Below are 19393 nucleotides of genomic sequence, written 5' to 3'. Positions count from 1 at the left end.
CCTTTTTTTAATTTTATTTTACCTAATTCGAGAAACTTTCTTTCTTCTTGATTTTTTTGGAAAATTTATGAACATTTTTCAAAAATTTATGAACCTTTTTAAATTCGATGAATTTTTCTTTTTAAAATTAGTGAGCTCTTTTCAAATTTGATGTTGTTTTTTAAATTGTGATGAACTTTTTCCAATTTCCATGAACTTTTTTTGCAAATTTGTGAACTTTTTTCAATTTTTCATATCCCATAATTTTGTTTCACATTTGATGAACTTTTTCCAAGTTCGATGAAAATTTTCCAATATTTTGCGAAATGTGTTTCAAAATTGATGAACGTATTTCTAGAATTGATGGAACTTTTCAGTTTTGTGAACTGTTTTCGAATTCATAATTTCTTAATCCACGTTTTTCAGATTTGTGAACAAAGGGCCGAACACCTGCGTCGAACGAAAGGGAAAGATCGAGCGCGCAGCTGGGCCGGCCCACATGAGGCTGCTACGAGCGCCAGCCAAGCCTAATGTCGTGCTGTGCCTGGTTCGTCTCTCTTCTCCCTCCTGAAGCGCCGGCGAAACACGACCGCCGCCGCAGCCGAGGGGAATCAGGAGAGCAGCGCAGCATGCGTCGTTAGGTGCTCCTGGGAGCGAGCGAGCGGACGGCGACTGACGCGCACCTCCCCTAAGACGGCTCCAGTTCCCTCGCCCTGTTGTCCCGTCTAAATCGCCGGCGGCGTGGACGCAGCGATGCTGCGGACAGCGCTGCGCCGGGGAGGGGCGGCCATGAGGCAGGCCGTGCTGGACGAGGGATCCACGGGGAGCCTTCTACGGCTGAGCGTGGCGGAGCGGGAGCGCTCTCGCCGGCGTCGGCGCGACCCAGGGCGCGATGAGTTCTTCGTGCCGACGCCGGAGTCACTTAAATGGCTCGACTCCGTCACCCTGCCCATGATCCTCACCGCCGCCGCCGTCGCTCTCTTCACCAAGCTTCTCATGATGGTATCCTCCACCCCCACTCCGGTGTTGGCTAGGGTTAATTGCAGATGCAACTGGCGTACATTTGATTAAACATGTTCATCTAGGATTTAACACATGATTAATCATGTGATCTGTGTTGTATGCATGTGAAGCGCTAAGGTCGATCATTGTGCGCTAGTGAATAATGGATTTGTAAGATGTGAGTTTCTAGAAATGTAACCTCTCTATGAACGAACTGAATTTTATTGTGGCTGTTAGTATTGTCAACAGCGCATAAAATACATTTGGGGAAGAGACTTTACAAGAAACTTTTTATTGGATGAAATGATTCTCTACCAGTGGTAGAGTAGTGAATAGAGCATCTCTAAATGTTGTGTTATCCACGTATCGTTGTTTTTCTTCCATATCACAGTTTGAGTTTGTGTGTCCCCTTTTAATGGCTTCATTCAAGAAATGTTCAAACGAATTTATGTTAGTTATTTCTCTTCATGAACTAATCACCCAGATTTTTTGCCAAATTATCTACCTACTGCATATTGTATATGTCGATCAAATAGTTTAACTCGGCACTGTTTACATGTATTCAGAAAATCTTCTGCCTGTTCTGAATTTGGCATGTTCTGAAGCTTAGTTGCATGTTTTTTGGTTAGGAACACGAAGCTACAGACCAAGAAAGGAGAGAACGCAAGATTAAGAATAGTCACCCTGAGCAAGGAACAGTAAGGATGCTTTCACGTGAAGAGTGGGATGAAATCCAAGAAGTCAGGCCAAGGACCCCTTTTGAGTCAAAGTTAGCAGACATAAATTCTCTGTTATCATCTCGTCGATTCATTTGTATACAATTCTGTTATAGTTGATGGTATATTACGAACATCTCTTTGGAGTGAGTTTACTGGATCCACTGTCTTGCTTCCGTGCTGAAAACTAATGTATTGCTTGTGCATGGTAGATACTGATGTTCCATGTTTCAACAACTTCCTGCTATATATAACTAGCAGGGTCACCTGTGCATTTCGGTGCTCGATTTATTAGATATCATACACATGTTTGGTTTACATCGTGTTCTCATTAGTTATTTGGTTATATTCTGTTGGATTTGAGTGATTATGATAGACACTTATTTAATTTAGAGTATAATAGAACCTGTAGCCAAAGTATATCTTGAGGAAACTATAGCTTGCAGTTTTCGGTATATATTTTTTGTTTCATCAGTGTAGTAATTCTGAAGGCATTAGTCACTCAAACATGCCGTTATTTTAAAAGCAAGTATTATACATATTGTATTGCTTTTCGATATATACGTGGCTGTGCCTCAGTGTTGGTAGGTTAGGCAGCAGGTCATCTATTTTCTAGTATGTTTATATTACCTTCATCCTTATCTAACGCAGTAGTTACAACCTGCATACATTTTTGAGGTTTGACCTACCTTCGCTTTAGAGCTTAATGCTAAGTCTTATCTTGACATCTCTGCCTTGCAGGAGGATGCCGAGGATTGGGCCGTTGATGTGCTCACTGATGCATTTACTAGAGCGGAAGAGAGTGCTAAGCGGAAATGATTCAGAAGAAAGGCACTTTGAAGTTTTGTTTAGAGGAAACACTGTGGAGTTCTCTTGAATGCACGTTTCTTGTTGTCTTTTGAAGTTTGAGTTCCTGACTCCTGGTAAATGCTAACCTCCGCGGTGAGCTATGCTAGCCGCTTAGAATATATTTTTTCCTTGCTGCAATAAATTTCCCGATATACGATTCTTTCGGTCTGTACAGAACCTTCTCCCTGTCAATTCGATGACCTGAAGTTGATATCGTTTGTTTGGATGCAAACTAACAGTAGTAGTGGATTGTAAGTGAAGGGAAAGAGGGGCTGTATACTTTCAACAGTTCCGTTTAGGTCTCAGCCATTCATGCCTTGAGTGACAGGTCTGGGCTAGTAATTTGAGGTACTGTTATGGTTTAAACAGACCCCTTTGTTATCCAGCTTTAAGTACTACTGCTACTACTCACTAGTGATTTGAAGTACTCCATCCGTTCCTAAATACTCCCTCCGTCCCAAAATTCTTGTCTTAGATTTGTTTAGATATGAATGTATCTAGTCAAGACAATAATTTTGGGACGGAGGGAGTATAAGTCATTTTAGAGATTTCAATAAAAACTATATATGAATGTATATAGACATATTTTAGAGTGTAGATTCATTTATTTTGCTCCGTATGTAATCCGTATTGGAATCTTTATTAAAAGGACCTATAATTAGGAACAGAGAGAGTATATGCCATTGCAAGTTTGTACCATGTGCAACCCAGATGCCTACGAACATCAATCGTAGTAGGATCAACCGCTTTCGTGCCACTCTGCAATCTTATGAGCTTTCGTGCCACTCTGCAATCTTATGAGCTCAAGGAGATTCATCTCCAGAATAGGCGATTTACTTGGAGCAACGAGAGGGAAAACCCCACCTTTTGCAAGCTTGACTCCTTCTGCAACGCTGAATGGAACACTACCTTCAACACCCACGCGTTGCATGTCCTGCCATCGTCCCTATCTGATCATTGCCCTCTGTTGTTGGCTGATGACAAGGGTCCTAAGAGGCCACAATCTTTTAAATTTGAGAATGTCTTGGCCTCCTTGTCGGGCTTTCATGAGGTTGTACACACTCCCTATCTGATCATTGCCCTCTGTCGTTGGTCGATGACAATGGTCCTAAGAGGCCACGATCTTTTAAATTTGAGAATGTCTTGGCCTCCCTGTCGGGCTTTCATGAGGTTGTCCACACTTTCATGAGGTTTATCCACACGGCCTGGACCAAGATTGTGCCGCACACGAAGCCTTATCTCATCTTGCACCATAAGCTCAAGAAGGTCGTATTGCGGCTCGCTGCATGGAGCAGAAGACTTTTCTCCAAAGCCAACATTCAGTTCCACGTGGCCCTTGTCGTGATTCTCCCGCTGGATATTGCGCAGGAAGCATGTCTGCTTTCACCGAAAGAGCTTGACCCGCGTGCCAGACTCAAGCGTAGGGTCATCAGTCTGGTGGTTCTTCAGAGGGCCAGGAAAAGTCAATGTGATCGGATTGCCAACCTTAAAGAGGGCGACGCAAACACAAAGTTCGTTCATCATCGCATCAATGCCCGGAGAAGGACGAGTCATATCTACCGCATTAAGCTTGCGAGCGGTTGGGTTACCAACCACGGTGAAAACGAAAAGGCCATCCATGGCCACTTCTCGGAGGTCATGAGGAAGGGCAACAGTACCGGTGTTGACTTTAATTGGGAGGAGCTCAACGTCTAGACCATAGACTTGCAAACCCTTGATGTCGCTTTTACCGAGGAGGAGGTTTGGGAGGCCATTAAGGAGATGCCGAGTGACAAGGCTCCTCGCCCAGACGGCTTCACGGGTGTCTTTTTCAAGAAGTGCTCGGATATCATGCGAGTCATACAACGGTTTGACTCCCTTCACACATCCAACCTTCGATGGTTAAACTCTGCCAATGTGGTGCTCCTGCCCAAGAAGGACGGAATAGAAGGCATTTGTGACTATAGGCCCACTAGCGTCATCCATGCCATCGCTAAAATTATTGCTAAAGTCCTTCCCTGCGGCTTGCCCCTCATATGGACACCCTCGTCTCCACCGCACAAAGCGCTTCATAAAAAAGAGAAGCATTCATGACAACTTCATGTATGTGCGGAACTTCGCTCGCCGCCTACACAAGCGCAAGACGCTCGCCCTGTTGTTCAAGCTCGACATTACGAAGGCCTTTGACTCGGTCAAATGGGAATTCATTCTTGACCTTCTGCAACGCAAGGATCCCTAGCAAATTCAGAGATTGGGTGGTAGCGCTGCTTTGCTCGTCTTCCTCGTGCTTCCTGCTTAATAGTATTCACGAATCTCCTATCAAGCATGGTAAAGGGTTCCGTGGGGAACCGCTCTCCCCGCCGCTCTTTCTGCTCGCAATTGACCCACTCCATCAAATCCTAGAGCTTCCCACTAGCAAAGTTCTCCCGCATAAGATTTGCGGACGTGACGCTATGATGAGAACCTCCCTGTATGCGGATGACGCAGCTATCTTGATGGCTCCAATTAAGCGTGACATTGACAACCTCTCCACCATCTTGAAGGGCTTCAGTGAGGTCACGGTCATGTGCACCAATTTTTACAACAGCTCGGCCATCCCTATTAGTTGCGCTGGCATCAATTTGGAACACATTCTCAGAGGTGTGCTGGTGTCTAGGGCCACATTCCCGGTGAAATACTGGGCCTACCACTCTTGGTCTAGCGGCTAAAGACGATGGATTTCCAATACCTAGAGGACAAAGCGCACGACAAGCTTGCCACTTGGGACGGGCAAAACATCACCACTATCGGACCCATGACTCTTGTCAAATCGGTCATTACCTCTCACGCGGTCTATGCGATTACGCCTCTCATCGTGCCAACGCGCTCTCTTCACAACATCAACAAATTAGAGAGGGCTTTCCTTTGGTATGGATCGGGCAGGACGACGAGAGCCAAATGCAAGGTGAATTGGGAGATGGTGTGCCAGCCCAAGGAGTACAAAGGTCTTGGGGTCCTTCAAACTTGCAGGTTTGTCCGAGCTCTGCGTCTCAGATGGCCATGGTTTGAGTGGAAGGAACCAAACAGACTATGGGTGGGGCTCGGGAACCCATGGACGGAGGACGATAAGGATTTTTTTTCTACGCCTCAACCACCATCATTTTGGGCAACGGAGCAAAAACACCTTTCTGGGACTCTCCGTGGCTTCTTTGGCGAAAGCCCAAGTATATCGCTCCTTTAATTTTTGAGGCATCCACGTGCAAGAATTGGAAAGTTCGCGAGGCACTAAATGGGAATGCTTGGATTCTGAAGATCAATAGCAACGTTGTTTCTCCGATGACCTCATGTGCCAATTCTTCACTCCATGGATGCTTGTTCATGACCTGCACCTGGATGAGCACATCGACGATGATATTATCTGGAAACACGCGAACGACATGGCATATTCGGCGGCCTCCGCCTATAAGGCCCATTTTCTTGGGTTTACGCTCTCACCCATGGACTTCATGGTCTGGAAAGCTTGGCGCCCTTCCAAGATCAAGTTTTTCGTTTGGTTGGCTATCCAAGACAGGATTTGGATTGCCTATAGATTGGAGCGACGCAGTTGGGAGAACTATGGGCTTTGCACTCTCTACGGGAGGGAGAACGAAACAGGTGCACTCCTCTTCTTTAAATGTCGGTACACCATTCGCCTTTGGAACTCGGTCATCCAAAGTTCCTGGCTAGCGCACATGGACACCTCCTCATGGCATCTCGATGGTTCCGTTTTGGAATGGAGGGACAAGCGGACTGACTTGACAAACCTGACCCAACGTCCTCTTGCCTCCCTGACAATGCTTGTCTCCTGGACAATTTGAAACGAGCATAACGCTCGGGTGTTTTGCCACAAGAGTGCCCCCCGAGTCCTTTTGCGAAATATCATTGACGCCACCAAGCTTTGGGATATTGCAAGTGCAAGGAAGTTAGGATGTGTTGTGATGCGTGAGTAATTGTCATGCCATGGTTTGGGGTCCGTTGTAACACTATAAAACTCTCCTCTCTTCTTTAATGAATGAGACAAATATTTTGCCTCCGTTTTAAAAAAGGAAAAGAAAAATCTCAATATGATCTGCTTTCATTTGGTGACAGTGTGGCATGAAGTTGTACATTACAAGATCTTTTTTGGTAGATTTAGAATGAAACCTTCGATTGTCTGCAAATAGCCAACACATCACTCTGCGCAGGGGCGGGGACCGGGGGGGGGTGAACAGGGGACTGCCCTCACCCCTCACCCACCGATCAATCGAACTTGAAGTACATAGTGTACAGTGTCGTTTCACCACCCGCTAGTCAGGGTGTATTTACCATGGAACGATCCATCTGCGGCTGAACCTCGCTCGCCAATATGTGTCGCCTTGTTCATGCGACGACCCCGACGGCTTGATTTAGGCGGACATTCAGGTTGATTTCGGCGCTCAGCCTTGCCCCAGATTGGCGATCTCTTAACGCTATGCTACTACAGTACTACCGTATGCCATGATATTGCTCACCGCATGTGCCATGGGTGCGTTTGGTTACCCGCATCGAGCCCAATCAGGCCTACGCGGGAAGGAAGAGGCCTGTTTGGTTGCGTGGTTTCATTGTTGGCCCTGCATCGCACACTTCTCAAAGCAGCCTAGAGCCTGGCTCGCTGGAAACACTCGGATCGGCAGTTTCTCGCGAGCCAGGCTGAGTGCGGCGTGAGGTCGCACGGGTGGGTGCGAGGCGAGGGCGAGGGGGGATGTCGAGAGATGGGAAATCTGGCGCGCCGTCCCAGCGCCAAATTAGCCTCACCCCCCTACTCGCTCACCCATAGCCACTTTCTACCCTACTGCCTCACCACCAGCGGCGGCTGTGATTTCAGATCTGCGCTAGAGGCCACGGCGACGGTGGTAGCGGCGGCGGAAAAGTCACCGCCATTTGCGACGGGTCTGGTGTTCCCGTTGTTGTTGGCCATGGCTCCCCCTATGCCGTCCTTGTCTCCGATGCCGGTAAGCAGCACCCCCTCCCCCCTTTGTTAGGTCGGTGGTTAGGCCTTAGGCTTCGACTTCGGCTATGACCAATGCCCCACCTAGCTGAATAGGCGTAACAAAGCTACCTGAAAAAGGCAAGGTGCACCTTAGATTGAAATCGACAAATTTCGTTTTGCCAGATGGATTCTTTATAAAGATTCCCGGATAAAGTTCGGTATAATATTTAGTTAGAATATAAATAAAGGCGCATACGTGGGCGGACAGGGGGGCCCACTACTCTCCCCCTATGTCGTCCTTGTCTCCGATGCTGGTAAGCAGCACCCCTCCCCCTTTGTTAGGTCGGTGGTTAGGCCTTAGGCAAGGTGTATGATCGATTTCTCACTGTACGAACCGTCGATGTCGACTAGGTTATGGACGCAGGGATGAGTCTGATATTTCAGGTAGCACCACTGATAAGTGTGATTCAGGCATGGGTCATGTTCATGCACCAGAGAGCTGTTCGTCGTGTTGGGAGACCTTTGATCCGTTATGGTCCAATGTTTATCCGGGGTCAGGAGAGGATCCAAAATCTGAACTACATCTACAACTGCAATGACGGCGATGCTCTGTGGATGCTTCGAATGAAAAGAGCACCATTTGCCATGCTTGTCTAGACCTTCAAGATCAGGGGGTTGTTGGAAATATGCCCTAGAGGCAATAATAAATTAGTTATTATTATATTTCCTTGTTCGTAATAATCATTTATTATCCATGCTAGAATTGTATTGATTGGAAACTCAAATACATGTGTGGATACATAGACAAGACACTGTCCCTAGTGAGCCTCTAGTTGAGTAGTTCGTTGATCAAAGATGGTCAAGGTTTCCTGTCCATAGGCAAGAGTTGTCACTTGATAACGGGATCACATCATTAGGAGAATCATGTGATGGACAAGACCCAAACTATGAACGTAGCATATTGATCGTGTCGTTTTATTGCTATTGTTTTCTGCGTGTCAAGTATTTGTTCCTGTGACCATGAGATCATATAACTCACTGGCACCGGAGGAATACCTTGTGTGCATCAAACGTCGCAACGTAACTGGGTGACTATAAAGGTGCTCTACAGGTATCTCCGAAGGTGTCCGTTGAGTTAGTATGGATCAAGAATGGGATTTGTCACTCCGTGTGACGGAGAGGTATCTCGGGGCCCACTCGGTAATACAACATCACACACAAGCCTTGCAAGCAATGTGACTAAGTGTAAGTCACGAGATCTTGTATTACGGAACGAGTAAAGAGACTTGCCGGTAACGAGATTGAAATAGGTATGCGGATACCGACGATCAAATCTCGGGCAAGTAACATACCGAAGGACAAAGGGAATGACATACGGGATTATATGAATCCTTGACACTGAGGTTCAACCGATAAGATCTTCGGATAATATGTAGGATCCAATATGGGCATCCAGGTCCCGCTGTTGGATATTGACCGTGGAGTGTCTCGGGTCATGTCTGCATAGTTCTCGAACCCGCAGGGTCTGCACACTTAAGGTTCGGCGACGTTTCGGTATAGTTGAATTATAGGTGTTGGTAACCGAAAGTTGTTCGGAGTCCCGGATGAGATCCAGGACGTCACAAGGAGCTCCGGAATGGTCCGGAGGTAAAGATTGATATATAGGAAGTCCTGTTTTGGTCATCGGAAAAGTTTCGGGCTCATCGGTAGTGTACCGGGAGTGTCGGGAGGGGTGCCGGGGACCATCGGGACGGGTGTCACGCCCCAAGGGGTCTCATGGGCTATGGGAAGAGATAAACCAGCCCCTAGTGGGCTGGAATAAGTTCCCACTAAGGCCCATAAGGTTTGATAAGGAAAAAACACAAGGTGGAAAGAGTTTTCAAGTGGGAAGGTGGAATCCTACTCCAAGTAGGATTGGAGTAGGACTTCTCCACCTTCAATTTCGGCCAAACCTTGAGGGTTTGAGGCTGCCTCCTCCCCTCCCTCCCTCCTATATATACTAGAGGTATTGAGGGTTTTTGAGACACAACTTTGCCACGTGCTGCTCAACCCTATACCACGCAGTTTTTCCTCTAGATCGTATTTCTGCGGAGCTCGGGTGGAGCCATGCAGGATTAGATCGTCACCACCACCGGAGCAACGTCACGCTGCCGGAGAACTCTTCTACCTCTCCGCCCCTCTTGCTGGATCAAGAAGGTGGAGATCGTCATCGAGCTGTATGTGTGCTAAACGCGGAGGTGACGTCCGTTCGGCACTAGATCGGAACGGATCATGAGACGGATCGCAAGACGGTTCGTGGGACGGATCGCGGGACGGATCGTGGGACGGATCGCGGGACGGTTCGTGGGACGGTTCGTGGGGCGGTTCGAGGGACGTGAAGACGTTCCACTACATCTACCGCGTTTTTTAACGCTTCCTGTTGTGCGATCTATAAGGGTACGTAGATCCAAATCTCCTCTCGTAGATGGACATCACCATGATAATCTTCGTGCGCGTAGGAAATTTGTTGTTTCCCATGCGACGTTCCCCAACAGGGGCTGCTACAAGATAACATCAACACCTGTGTGGAAGAGCAAGTGACAATGTTCCTCCATGTTGTTGGCAATAACCAGAGGTTCACGGCCATTCACAACACGTTCAAAAGATCAATGGAAACCATCTCTAGGTACTTCAAGCAGGTGCTTTTTGTTGTTGGGGAGCTTAGAGGAGAGATGATCAGGAGACCATCTCGCCGGACTCCACCCAAGATTCGAGGAAGCCCAAGATGGTATCCATACTTCAAGGTGAGCATTGAAAGTATACACTTTTCATGGCTTGATATGCTTGTATTGTCCAAGTTGAGCACTAACACAGGCTTGTGATGTCATTTTCAAGATTGCATTGGGGCAATAGATGATACTCATGTCACTGCCAGAGTTCCTAGATCACAGTATGCATCATACAGGGGGAGGAAGCACTGCACAAGCCAGAATGTGCTTGTTGCCGTTGACTTTGATCTAAAGTTCACGTATGTGCTGGGTGGCTGGAGGGGTCAGCGCATGATGCTGACATTCTCAGTGTCAGCATTACTCGACCTGATGGGATCAGCATCCCAAACGACAAGTTCTACCTTGGAGATGCTGGCTATGCATGCCGGCCGGGTGTTCTTCCACCCTTCAGGAAAACCAGGTACCATCTCAACGACTTTAGTGGTAGGAATTACCCTAGGACTGCACAGGAGCTGTTTAATTTCAGACACTCCGGACTTTGAGTAACTGTTGAGAGGGCATTTGGAGCTCTGAAGAATAGGTTTAAGATCCACGATCAGAAGCCATTTCACCCATACCCCATTCAGGTTAAGCTTGTTCTTGCTTGTTGCATTCTGCATAACTGGATCCTCCAGTGGGGCTTTGATGAACACGTGCGTGAGAAGGAAGAGGTCGAGCCTGACCATGTTGTTAGCTCCGGCCATGGTGTGGAGGCATTTGACAATGACGCTTGGAAGAACAAAAGGTTGGAGTGGGCAGAGGCAATGTGACTTAACAGAGGTTAGTGCATGATTTGAAGAAGAGGAAGAAGAAGCAGCAGCAGAAGAAGAGGAAGCTAGAGAGGAAGATCTGGTAGCAGCAACACCGATGAACTGTGCCCTATTTAGCCAATGGCTCTTAATAATTTGTTCTGTCATTTGATAATAGTTAGGATGAACTGTTATTTGTTTAACTAGCTGGCACTATATATTCACATTGTGTGGGGTAAGCTCATCACTAGTTACAATTGGTGACAACAACTCATGCAGGTTGCAACCAAACACCGTGTCATATGTGCGCCTAATGCAATGCGGGCAACCAAACACCGGACCAAAAACGATTGTCCCAAAACAACTAAGATACATGCAGACAACCAAACTATATGCATATAGGGTCTTTTTACGTGCATCCCCTCAAACCGGTTCATTAGAGCCAGGCTAACCGAATCTAGCTCGATCGCCGATGTAACCAAACGCGCCCCATGTGTATGGTTCCCGGCCGGTGGTCAGTTCTCAGTTGGGTCGCCAGTCCGGAGTAGCCAGACAGAGTAGCGGCCACATCCGTCCGTGGCCCGTTGCATTTCCCATTTCTCCCCCTCGTCGTCTCTCTCTCTCGATATTATCAACTCTTACTTGCCATTCGCTGTCTAGACCACCAGACTAGATGTGTTTGGGTTTACTCGCTCGACCTCGACGTGGACAAGCACGACTCCGACACAAAACGGATTGGGTTCTTGCGCGCGCGCGCGCGCGGGGGGAAGAAAAATTCCGGGCACGAGCTTTTTACCGGTCTACGGCGCTGCGCGGCGCGTCTCGCTGTCTGGACTGGAAGCAGCGTGGATGGATGGATGGATGGATTGTCCAGAATGGCACGACAGTCGTCAATTACTCTTCCTTTTTTTTATTGACGAACCGCAGGAAAGCTGCGTGATTCATTCAGAGGGAAACGGCTGACAGCCAACTATACAAAGTCCGTCGCCCGACGAGACGGAAAGAGACGAAAAAACGAAAGCAGAACGGTCAAGTACTCTGGCCGTGGAGCGTCTGGCCAGTCGAGATCGTCAAGGGGACAAACAGTTTCATATAGCATTGGTACACTGGACGCCTGGAACGGCGGGTCGGAGGTGGGTCCCCCGGCTGCTAACCGCTGATAAATAACACTGTTAGTTCATGTAAGTACAGCTAGCAAACAAGTTTATCGCTAGCCGGCTGCGACGCTTGAGGAATTCGCTTACCACCCGTAACTCCGGCCTCGCTGACGATGCAGACTTTCATCTTGGCTCCCGGCCCACGTGGGGAGTGCTACCCGATAGCTCGCTCAATTATCGCCCGCATCCGGCAATGCACGCCGGCGCATACGTGGAGCCGGTGCAGGGAAACGGTCCTTGTCTCGGTGGAAAAAGGCGGCTGATACGCAAGCATCCTGAACGGAGGACGGATCTCATGTTGGAGTAGCATACTCCCTCCGTTTTCAAATACAAGTTTTTTTTAAAAAAATATTATGGATTACATACAAATCTCTACCTAATCTCTATCTATCTATATATAATATAAATAATAGTAAATAAAAAATAGTAAAGTAAATAATGTTTCTTATCGTTCGTCATTGAAAATACCCTCAAAGCTATAATAAATTACCCACTATGCCATCCATAAGTAACAGAAAAATGGTTCGTATTTTTTAAATTGTAGCCCGTCGCGTATATTTCATATAAAGCTATCCCTAGCTATGGACATAAGAGAACGTGTGGTCGATTGGCTACATCAATGAAGTTACACTCAGGAGAACCGAGTTCCAGTCCCACTTCTTCTCCTTTTTTCTGTTCGCTTTTCTTTTTAACTTGCAGCCCAAGGATGGTTCACTACTTTCTTTTTTCTGTATTTTGAATCCCAGTTGCACAAAAGTGTTATAACTTCATTCTAGATTAATCTTTTCTTGACAGATTCAAGTACTTTAAATTTTTTTCATATCTTCGAAGCCCTGACTCTAATTTAACATGTTACATCTGAAAATCACCCACAAAATTATGTAGATTCCAAATATAAGATTATCATGCATTTTATCATTTTGATAATTACATTTACTCCTACACATTTAAATTGACTAGCTAGGATAGATTGATACTCTCATAAAATCGATCATCGACACATTAGCAATGTTCATTCCTATCAATTACCATATGCAAAAGGTCACAACAAGCACATAATAATTCTCTCTAATTCGTCGAGTGCACAATAACCAACCCATGTACGATGATGTACACTGAATTGCTAATGTATGTTTGAAACTAAGTTAAGTCTTCACATGGATACAGTTGCAAAAACATATATCAACAAGACAAAAATAATGTTGTTATGCACATGCTATCATTTAGTACTAAAATGTACTTGGCTATTTTCAACCTAACGCACTATTTGTTGGGCATCAGTGAGGAGAAACGCTGGCAAAGGCGTGAATTGATACCAGCAACTAGATGGGTATTTTTTTTGTTTAATAAATTGAACACAACTTCAGTACACTTATAACACCGTATCACCTTCATGTTTTTTGCACAATACCATTTATCATGTTGTTTTAAATTTGACCTTGTGAAAGATTTTATGGGATTTTCTGATAACGTCTAATGTATGTATGATGAATGATATTTTTTTTCCGTTGCAACGTACGGGCATATCTGCTAGTATATACAAATATATCTTATAGTGTAGATTCATTCATTTTATTTCGTATATATTCCTTTTACATCTAAATAATTATAGTTGGAGAGAACTAAATTACTTCGTTTCAACTATAATTATTTAGGTATAGATGGAGTTGTTCTTAGAGAAATCTTTTAAAAGACGTATACTCCATCCCTTTCTAAATATAAAATATTTTAATAATTTTATTATGGACTACATACGAAGCAAATAAATAAATTTATACTGTAAAATATGTCTATATATATGTGTATGTAATCCATAATAATACCTTTAAAAATATATTTAGGAAAGAAAGAAGTATTTAAAAACGGAGGAAGTAACGGTCGAGTACTCGTTTGCGGACACGGATGGATTGGATGCACATAGAGACTTCATTGGCTCTAAACTGTAGCAACTGTGTGCCGCACACATTCTATCTCCACACCACTGGGCTCCTCATGGTTTGTCTCGCTTAAAAGTGCAACACTTATTTTGAATGAAGGGAATAGAATTTTTTTAGCTGTTGATCAAGAACGCACGTGTTTGCCTTACCACTGACGCTAAGAGAGACATGTGAAAGAGGAAGAGGTGTGCCTGGGCAGGTGCACTGTTCCCTATCATAATATGTATGGGCATGCGTGTAGGAGAATCCGTTCTCAACATATGTGCATACTCGCATGATACATCCATCCGTCCATCCATCGCTTGTCTGCATTTACTAGCTCGACGTGGACGCTCAAACAGATGGAGCAGGGGACGAGGAGGCTGATATGGACGACAAACGATCTGATTTGGTGATTGGATGGGGAGGCTGAATTATCGCTTCTTTGCTCGATCGTGGAAGCAAATACTGCATACATTTACCTTTGTCTTTAGCGGCACGAGACTTTTGCTTGCGGTACGATACAGTGACACAGTGTGGACATCCATCTCCCCAAGCAGACTCTCTTATTAATTATCATGCAATAAAAGCATCTACAGTCGGACCCGTTAAATTCTTCTAACACACCGTTCGAACACTGTTCGATCATGAAAATACTCCATACATTTACCTTTCTCTTTAGCGGCACGAGAATTTTGCTTGCGGGTACGGTACAGTGACACTGTGACACACTGTGGACATCCATCTCCTCAAGCAGACTCTCTTATTAATTACCATGCAATAAAAGCATCTACGGTCGGACCCCTTAAATTCTTCTAACACACCGTTCAATCACTGTCCGATCATGAAAGATTGATTTACACAAACTCGCTAAACGTGTCTCAAACGTCCGGGCTGATCGGCACCCCATTTCCAACCCAAATATTGGACAGATATGGGGAGCCCGGGCACGCCAGCCTGACTGCCTGGCCCACCACCGACCCCATCAACACGTCAATCCGGCCCACCACGGACCCCCACTAAATCAAAATGGGGTGCGGTGAGTGGCTGTTGCAACGGTCAGATCGGGATTAGGCGTGGGGTGGATTCAAAATGGGTTGGGTATGCTTCAAAATGAGGCCCCAGGCCGGCCCCACCCGAGCCCCACTCATGAGCGCGATGAGGTGCCCCATGCCGACCCCACTAGTCGGGCCAAGTAACAGTCAAAGGAGGTTGATCCGGCAGAAACGGTCGCTTGGCCGCCTGCGAGAGTGGGATAGAGCGAAGTAGGGCAAAAACGAAGAAACTTAAACGAGCGGGGCACAAACGAGCAAAACTAAGCGAAATGGGGCACGGAAATAAATAACCCAAATATATTATGGTTGATGTACAAACGAATCAGACCTACTACCTTTCTATGCAGCACTCTCCATTCTTCTTTCCTGACTCCTCTCGGTATCTTTTCTTTCACAATTGACTCATACAAATCCTTACAATAAAGTATGTCTTTCATCATGGGCTTCCATAATAAGTAGTTGGGAGAATGAAGTTTTATCACGCCACTTGTGGTAGCGCTTTCGTCCAAAGGCATTGTGAGCGGCACTTTCAACAATAATCAAGCAACTCAGATTAGCAACCTTCTAAGAAACCAAGGCTTTGATGCCACTCTGTTGGGAATTAGCACAAAAATACACTTGTAGTTGACTAAAAACTGCAGCAAAATCAAAGTAATCTCAACATCATATCATGTACTAATTCAAGGATCATTGCTTAGCACGGAAGGAAACATATGCAACAACCTATATGGAGGAAAAATGTTACCCATCACACAAGACACTCTTTAGACAAGTGTCGTATGGCAAGAATAACTTCCTCGACAGCAACAAGCATCAACAAAAGAGACATCAGATTTTTACGTGAAATCCCCTCAACTTGAGAGAAAAAAACCACGGGCCGAAGCCACCCAAATCCTCTTTCACTATTATCAAATGTGGGATACAACAAGTTTCTTCTCTGGGTAGCACTAGACGATCTCATACATCAAGATTTCTGAATCTTGGATGAACACAACAAGATTTGGGGTTCAAGAGCTAGGGATTGGAACAATCTCATCAAAATGGTGGAACCGCAACTTGAAGGAGACAAGGTAGTGGATCTGGATCATCACAACCATGGGGAGGAGCTCCCTTTGCTTCTTCCTTCAATCTTTCTCTTCTTCCCTTTCTCACTTGGTTTTCTCTCTTATTGTCCAATGAAGGCTGAACTGATTTTTCGTCACTCTAGGTGGTGATTGCTGGATTGACGGTAAAGCATCCCCATCCACTCACATACGAAGACCAGAATGACATTGGGTCATAATCCTAGTGGATAGTGGGCTTATGCACCTCTTTTGGAGTGCCTACAAGGTTTAAAATGATCATCTCCTCACAGACCACATGAGTAGGATATCCCAACAGTTATGATGCAAAGAAATATATGCGAACAACCCATCAATATACAGATGATACTTTTTTACGTGCATATGCTCAGCTATACCTTAGTGGGTCAAGCATGCAAATGATAAAGAAAAAAGCCATGCAGTTAACCAAACGCGTCCCAGTCAAACGTCTGGCCCGCGCTGCAATAGTCACTGCAGTAGAGTACTACTAGTACTAGGCATCATCTTTTGTATTGTACTAATCTGGTCCAGGGATTGGGTGACGATCGGGGTGTCCCTCGCCGTCGATGATGGAGAGCTCTTCGTCAGGTAACCCATGCCCCGGGTCCGCGGCGACTGCCCGATCACCGAATCGTGGCCCGCACCCGTAGAAAGAGGCGGCTGGTACACGACGCATCGTAGACGGCGACGGAGTACGTACTCGCGGCCGGACACGGCTGGACGAGCTAGCAGGACGTATGCTTCTTCGTTGGCCGTAGGCTGTAGCGACTGCCTGCCGCACACGTTCTATCGCCCCGTACACACACACCAAGCATGCAGTAGAAGAGAAGCCATATAGCCTTTTTTTTTTTTTGAATGAAGAAGCCATATAGCCGATCACCAGTGACTGAGACATGCAAAATCCGGCCCAGGAATCCAGCAATCATGCATCGACGACGCATCCCGTATCCCCAGGAATGGACCGGCCGGGACCCGGATGATCACTCGATGATTGTTGACCTCCCCGGCCGGCCGCTCTCGCGCGCACGTAACAGTACGTCAGGTAACGGACCCACGGTTTTTATCCGTGGATTCGGTGTGGCTGACGATGATCGGTTCAAGAGCATCATCCATGTACGTATTTCCCTACAAAAAACAAAAACAAAAAAAAGAAAAAGAGCATCCATTTATGTGCATGGCAGATGGCACTGCTGGTTCAAGTTCAAGGATAGCCAGGCTTATCCATTCATGTGCGTGACGTGATCGCGAGCCTCGCAATGAAACACGTACTACGTAGTACGCTGGTCGACACATCCATCCAAGGGACAAGAACAACAATGGATGAGAGCATCTCCCACAACAGCAACATAAAAATATCACGTCCAATAAAAATTTTAGCGCGCCACTCTAGCACTTTTGAAGTGCGGGGATCGAAGTATCTTCAACAGACGCGCACTAGTGGGGCGACCAATCCAGCGACCCCACTGGCAGCGACACAAAGTTTGCTGCGCGCGCAAGCCGGCGAACCAAATGTGCTGCGCGCGATAGCGCTTTTCAACGCGCGCCCAAAAGTTTTTAACGCGCGCATTGTTTTGCAGCGTCTGTTGGAGCTGTCCGGCGCCAAAAAACGAATCTTTTAACGCACGGAGTATTTTTTGGGCGCATGTTGGAGATGCTATGACAACGCAATAAAAAAAACCTTATCCTCCCCCGCGCCGCCCCTCCTCTGGCGACCCGGGGGAACCCCCCAACGCGTCGCCGAGTTCGGCCCCTCCCTCCCGCCAGCCTAGCCGCCACCCGAGGACGCCGCTGGCGAAGGCCGCGCACGCTCCAGTGAAGGTGGTGGCCGGGCGCTTTCTCCTCCCGTCCTTTCCTTCGCTCAAGGAGGGGCGACGCGCCATGCTGGATCTGGAGGCCGTGCTCGGGGTCAGGCGGCGGCGGCTGGCCCGTCGGCGACTGAGGGGTGGTGGTTGGTCCGTCTGCGCAGAGGTGGTGGCTGGCCCGTCTGTGCAGAGGTGGTGTCGGAGGCTTCGTGTGTGGGGCATCTTGGGGCGGCACGGCAGTGCTCCCAGGCACCAGATGGCGTGGATCTGACGAGGCCACGACGGCTATCTTAGCCGACAGGCGGCGCAGGTCATGATGGTGGCTCCTGCGTGGCCATGGCGTGATGGCTTGGTGAGAGGCGTGCTAGCTAGTGGAGGTGTTGTGCGTGGGGTTGTGGTGTTGATCGAGAGGTGCTCCGGGCGAAAGCTTGCCGGGCAAGAGTTTGCCGGCGGATGGTACCGACGCCTGTGGATGCTGTCTAACCTTCTTGGAGGCACCGTTGAGGAGTTCTCTTCCTGCACACCCTCGGATCCAGGTCTTCGGGTGAAAACATTAGCCCCGGTTGGGTCGGACGACGGCGTCGGCATCGTCGCTTCCTCCTTGGTGGTGTCGTCTTGAAGAACTTTGGATCTCGTTTGCACTCTCCAGGGTCTAGACGCTCGCGACATTGCGATCGGATGGGGCTCGTCCGGTAATGTGGTTGATCTGCGTAGCTTCTTGTGTGGCAACGATGGCCCCTTCAAGCGGAGCAGGATTTGTTGTTGGGCTTTGGTAGTCGGTCTCATCCGGCGTGTTCGAGGGGTCGCCGTGCCTCTCTTGTCTTCTGAAGTCGGAGCTGTTTGAGGAGGAACCTTGCGGCAACGATGACGTGAAGACGGATGGTCGGTTCTGGCGCTGGCTCGGCGCAGGTCCAGTGCTTTTTATCCTACAATGCTCGTCGGCTGAGTCGAAGCTGCCTGGTCGCTGGCGCGTGTGGTGGACTGTTTGGCGTTGTCCGACGCAGGCCTCTACGCTCGTCTGCGGTGGAGGTTACATCGGTGGTCGTCGATGGTGAAGTCGAAGTCGCCCTCGCGGAGGCGTGATGACGATGACGCTGGAGTACAACCTCGACGGAGCTCTTCCCCTTGACGGCGTGTATGCGTTTTTGTGTAGGTTGCCACGTCGCCCTGTGTGCCTTGTTATGGCGGACGCATTGTGACGGTTTTAGCCTGGTTATTCGATTATTAACCGGACAACTTTCTTCGACCTTTTTTTAATGAGATCGGTAGGGAGCGTGCTTTAAAAAAAAAGAACAATGTTGGGTTGAGTCAGTCACACAGGGACAGTGGCGGCCGTGAATGGACTCAGAGCCGTGCACTGCGCCAGGACCAGGAGACCGCCGCCACGTGCACGT

At 47.4% G+C, this 19393-nt stretch overlaps 1 protein-coding gene and 1 pseudogene across 2 annotated transcripts; both read left to right on the top strand.

Annotated features, from left to right (window-relative positions):
• The first annotated feature begins 444 nt into the window (after positions 1-444).
• On the top strand, positions 445-2912 carry LOC123399160. Of its 2 annotated transcripts, none has more exons than XM_045093586.1 (3): positions 445-981; positions 1611-1750; positions 2439-2912. In XM_045093586.1, the coding sequence occupies exons 1-3, from the start codon at positions 733-735 to the stop codon at positions 2572-2574; spliced, it is 525 nt and encodes a 174-aa protein (XP_044949521.1). In that variant the 5' UTR covers positions 445-732; the 3' UTR covers positions 2575-2912. The 2 variants fall into 2 exon arrangements, with proteins under 2 accessions (XP_044949521.1, XP_044949522.1); XM_045093587.1 differs by having other exon boundaries at positions 451-981; positions 1611-1819; positions 2439-2606.
• Positions 2913-7273: 4361 nt separating this feature from the next.
• LOC123396913 lies at positions 7274-11023 on the top strand (annotated as a pseudogene).
• The last annotated feature ends 8370 nt before the right edge of the window (positions 11024-19393 follow it).

Source organism: Hordeum vulgare, chromosome 5H, assembly GCF_904849725.1.
Source record: "Hordeum vulgare subsp. vulgare chromosome 5H, MorexV3_pseudomolecules_assembly, whole genome shotgun sequence".
In the NCBI taxonomy this organism is placed as follows: Eukaryota; Viridiplantae; Streptophyta; class Magnoliopsida; order Poales; family Poaceae; genus Hordeum; species Hordeum vulgare.
The sequence above is the reverse complement of the archived record's forward strand: the minus strand, read 5'-3'. Positions and strand labels throughout refer to the sequence as shown.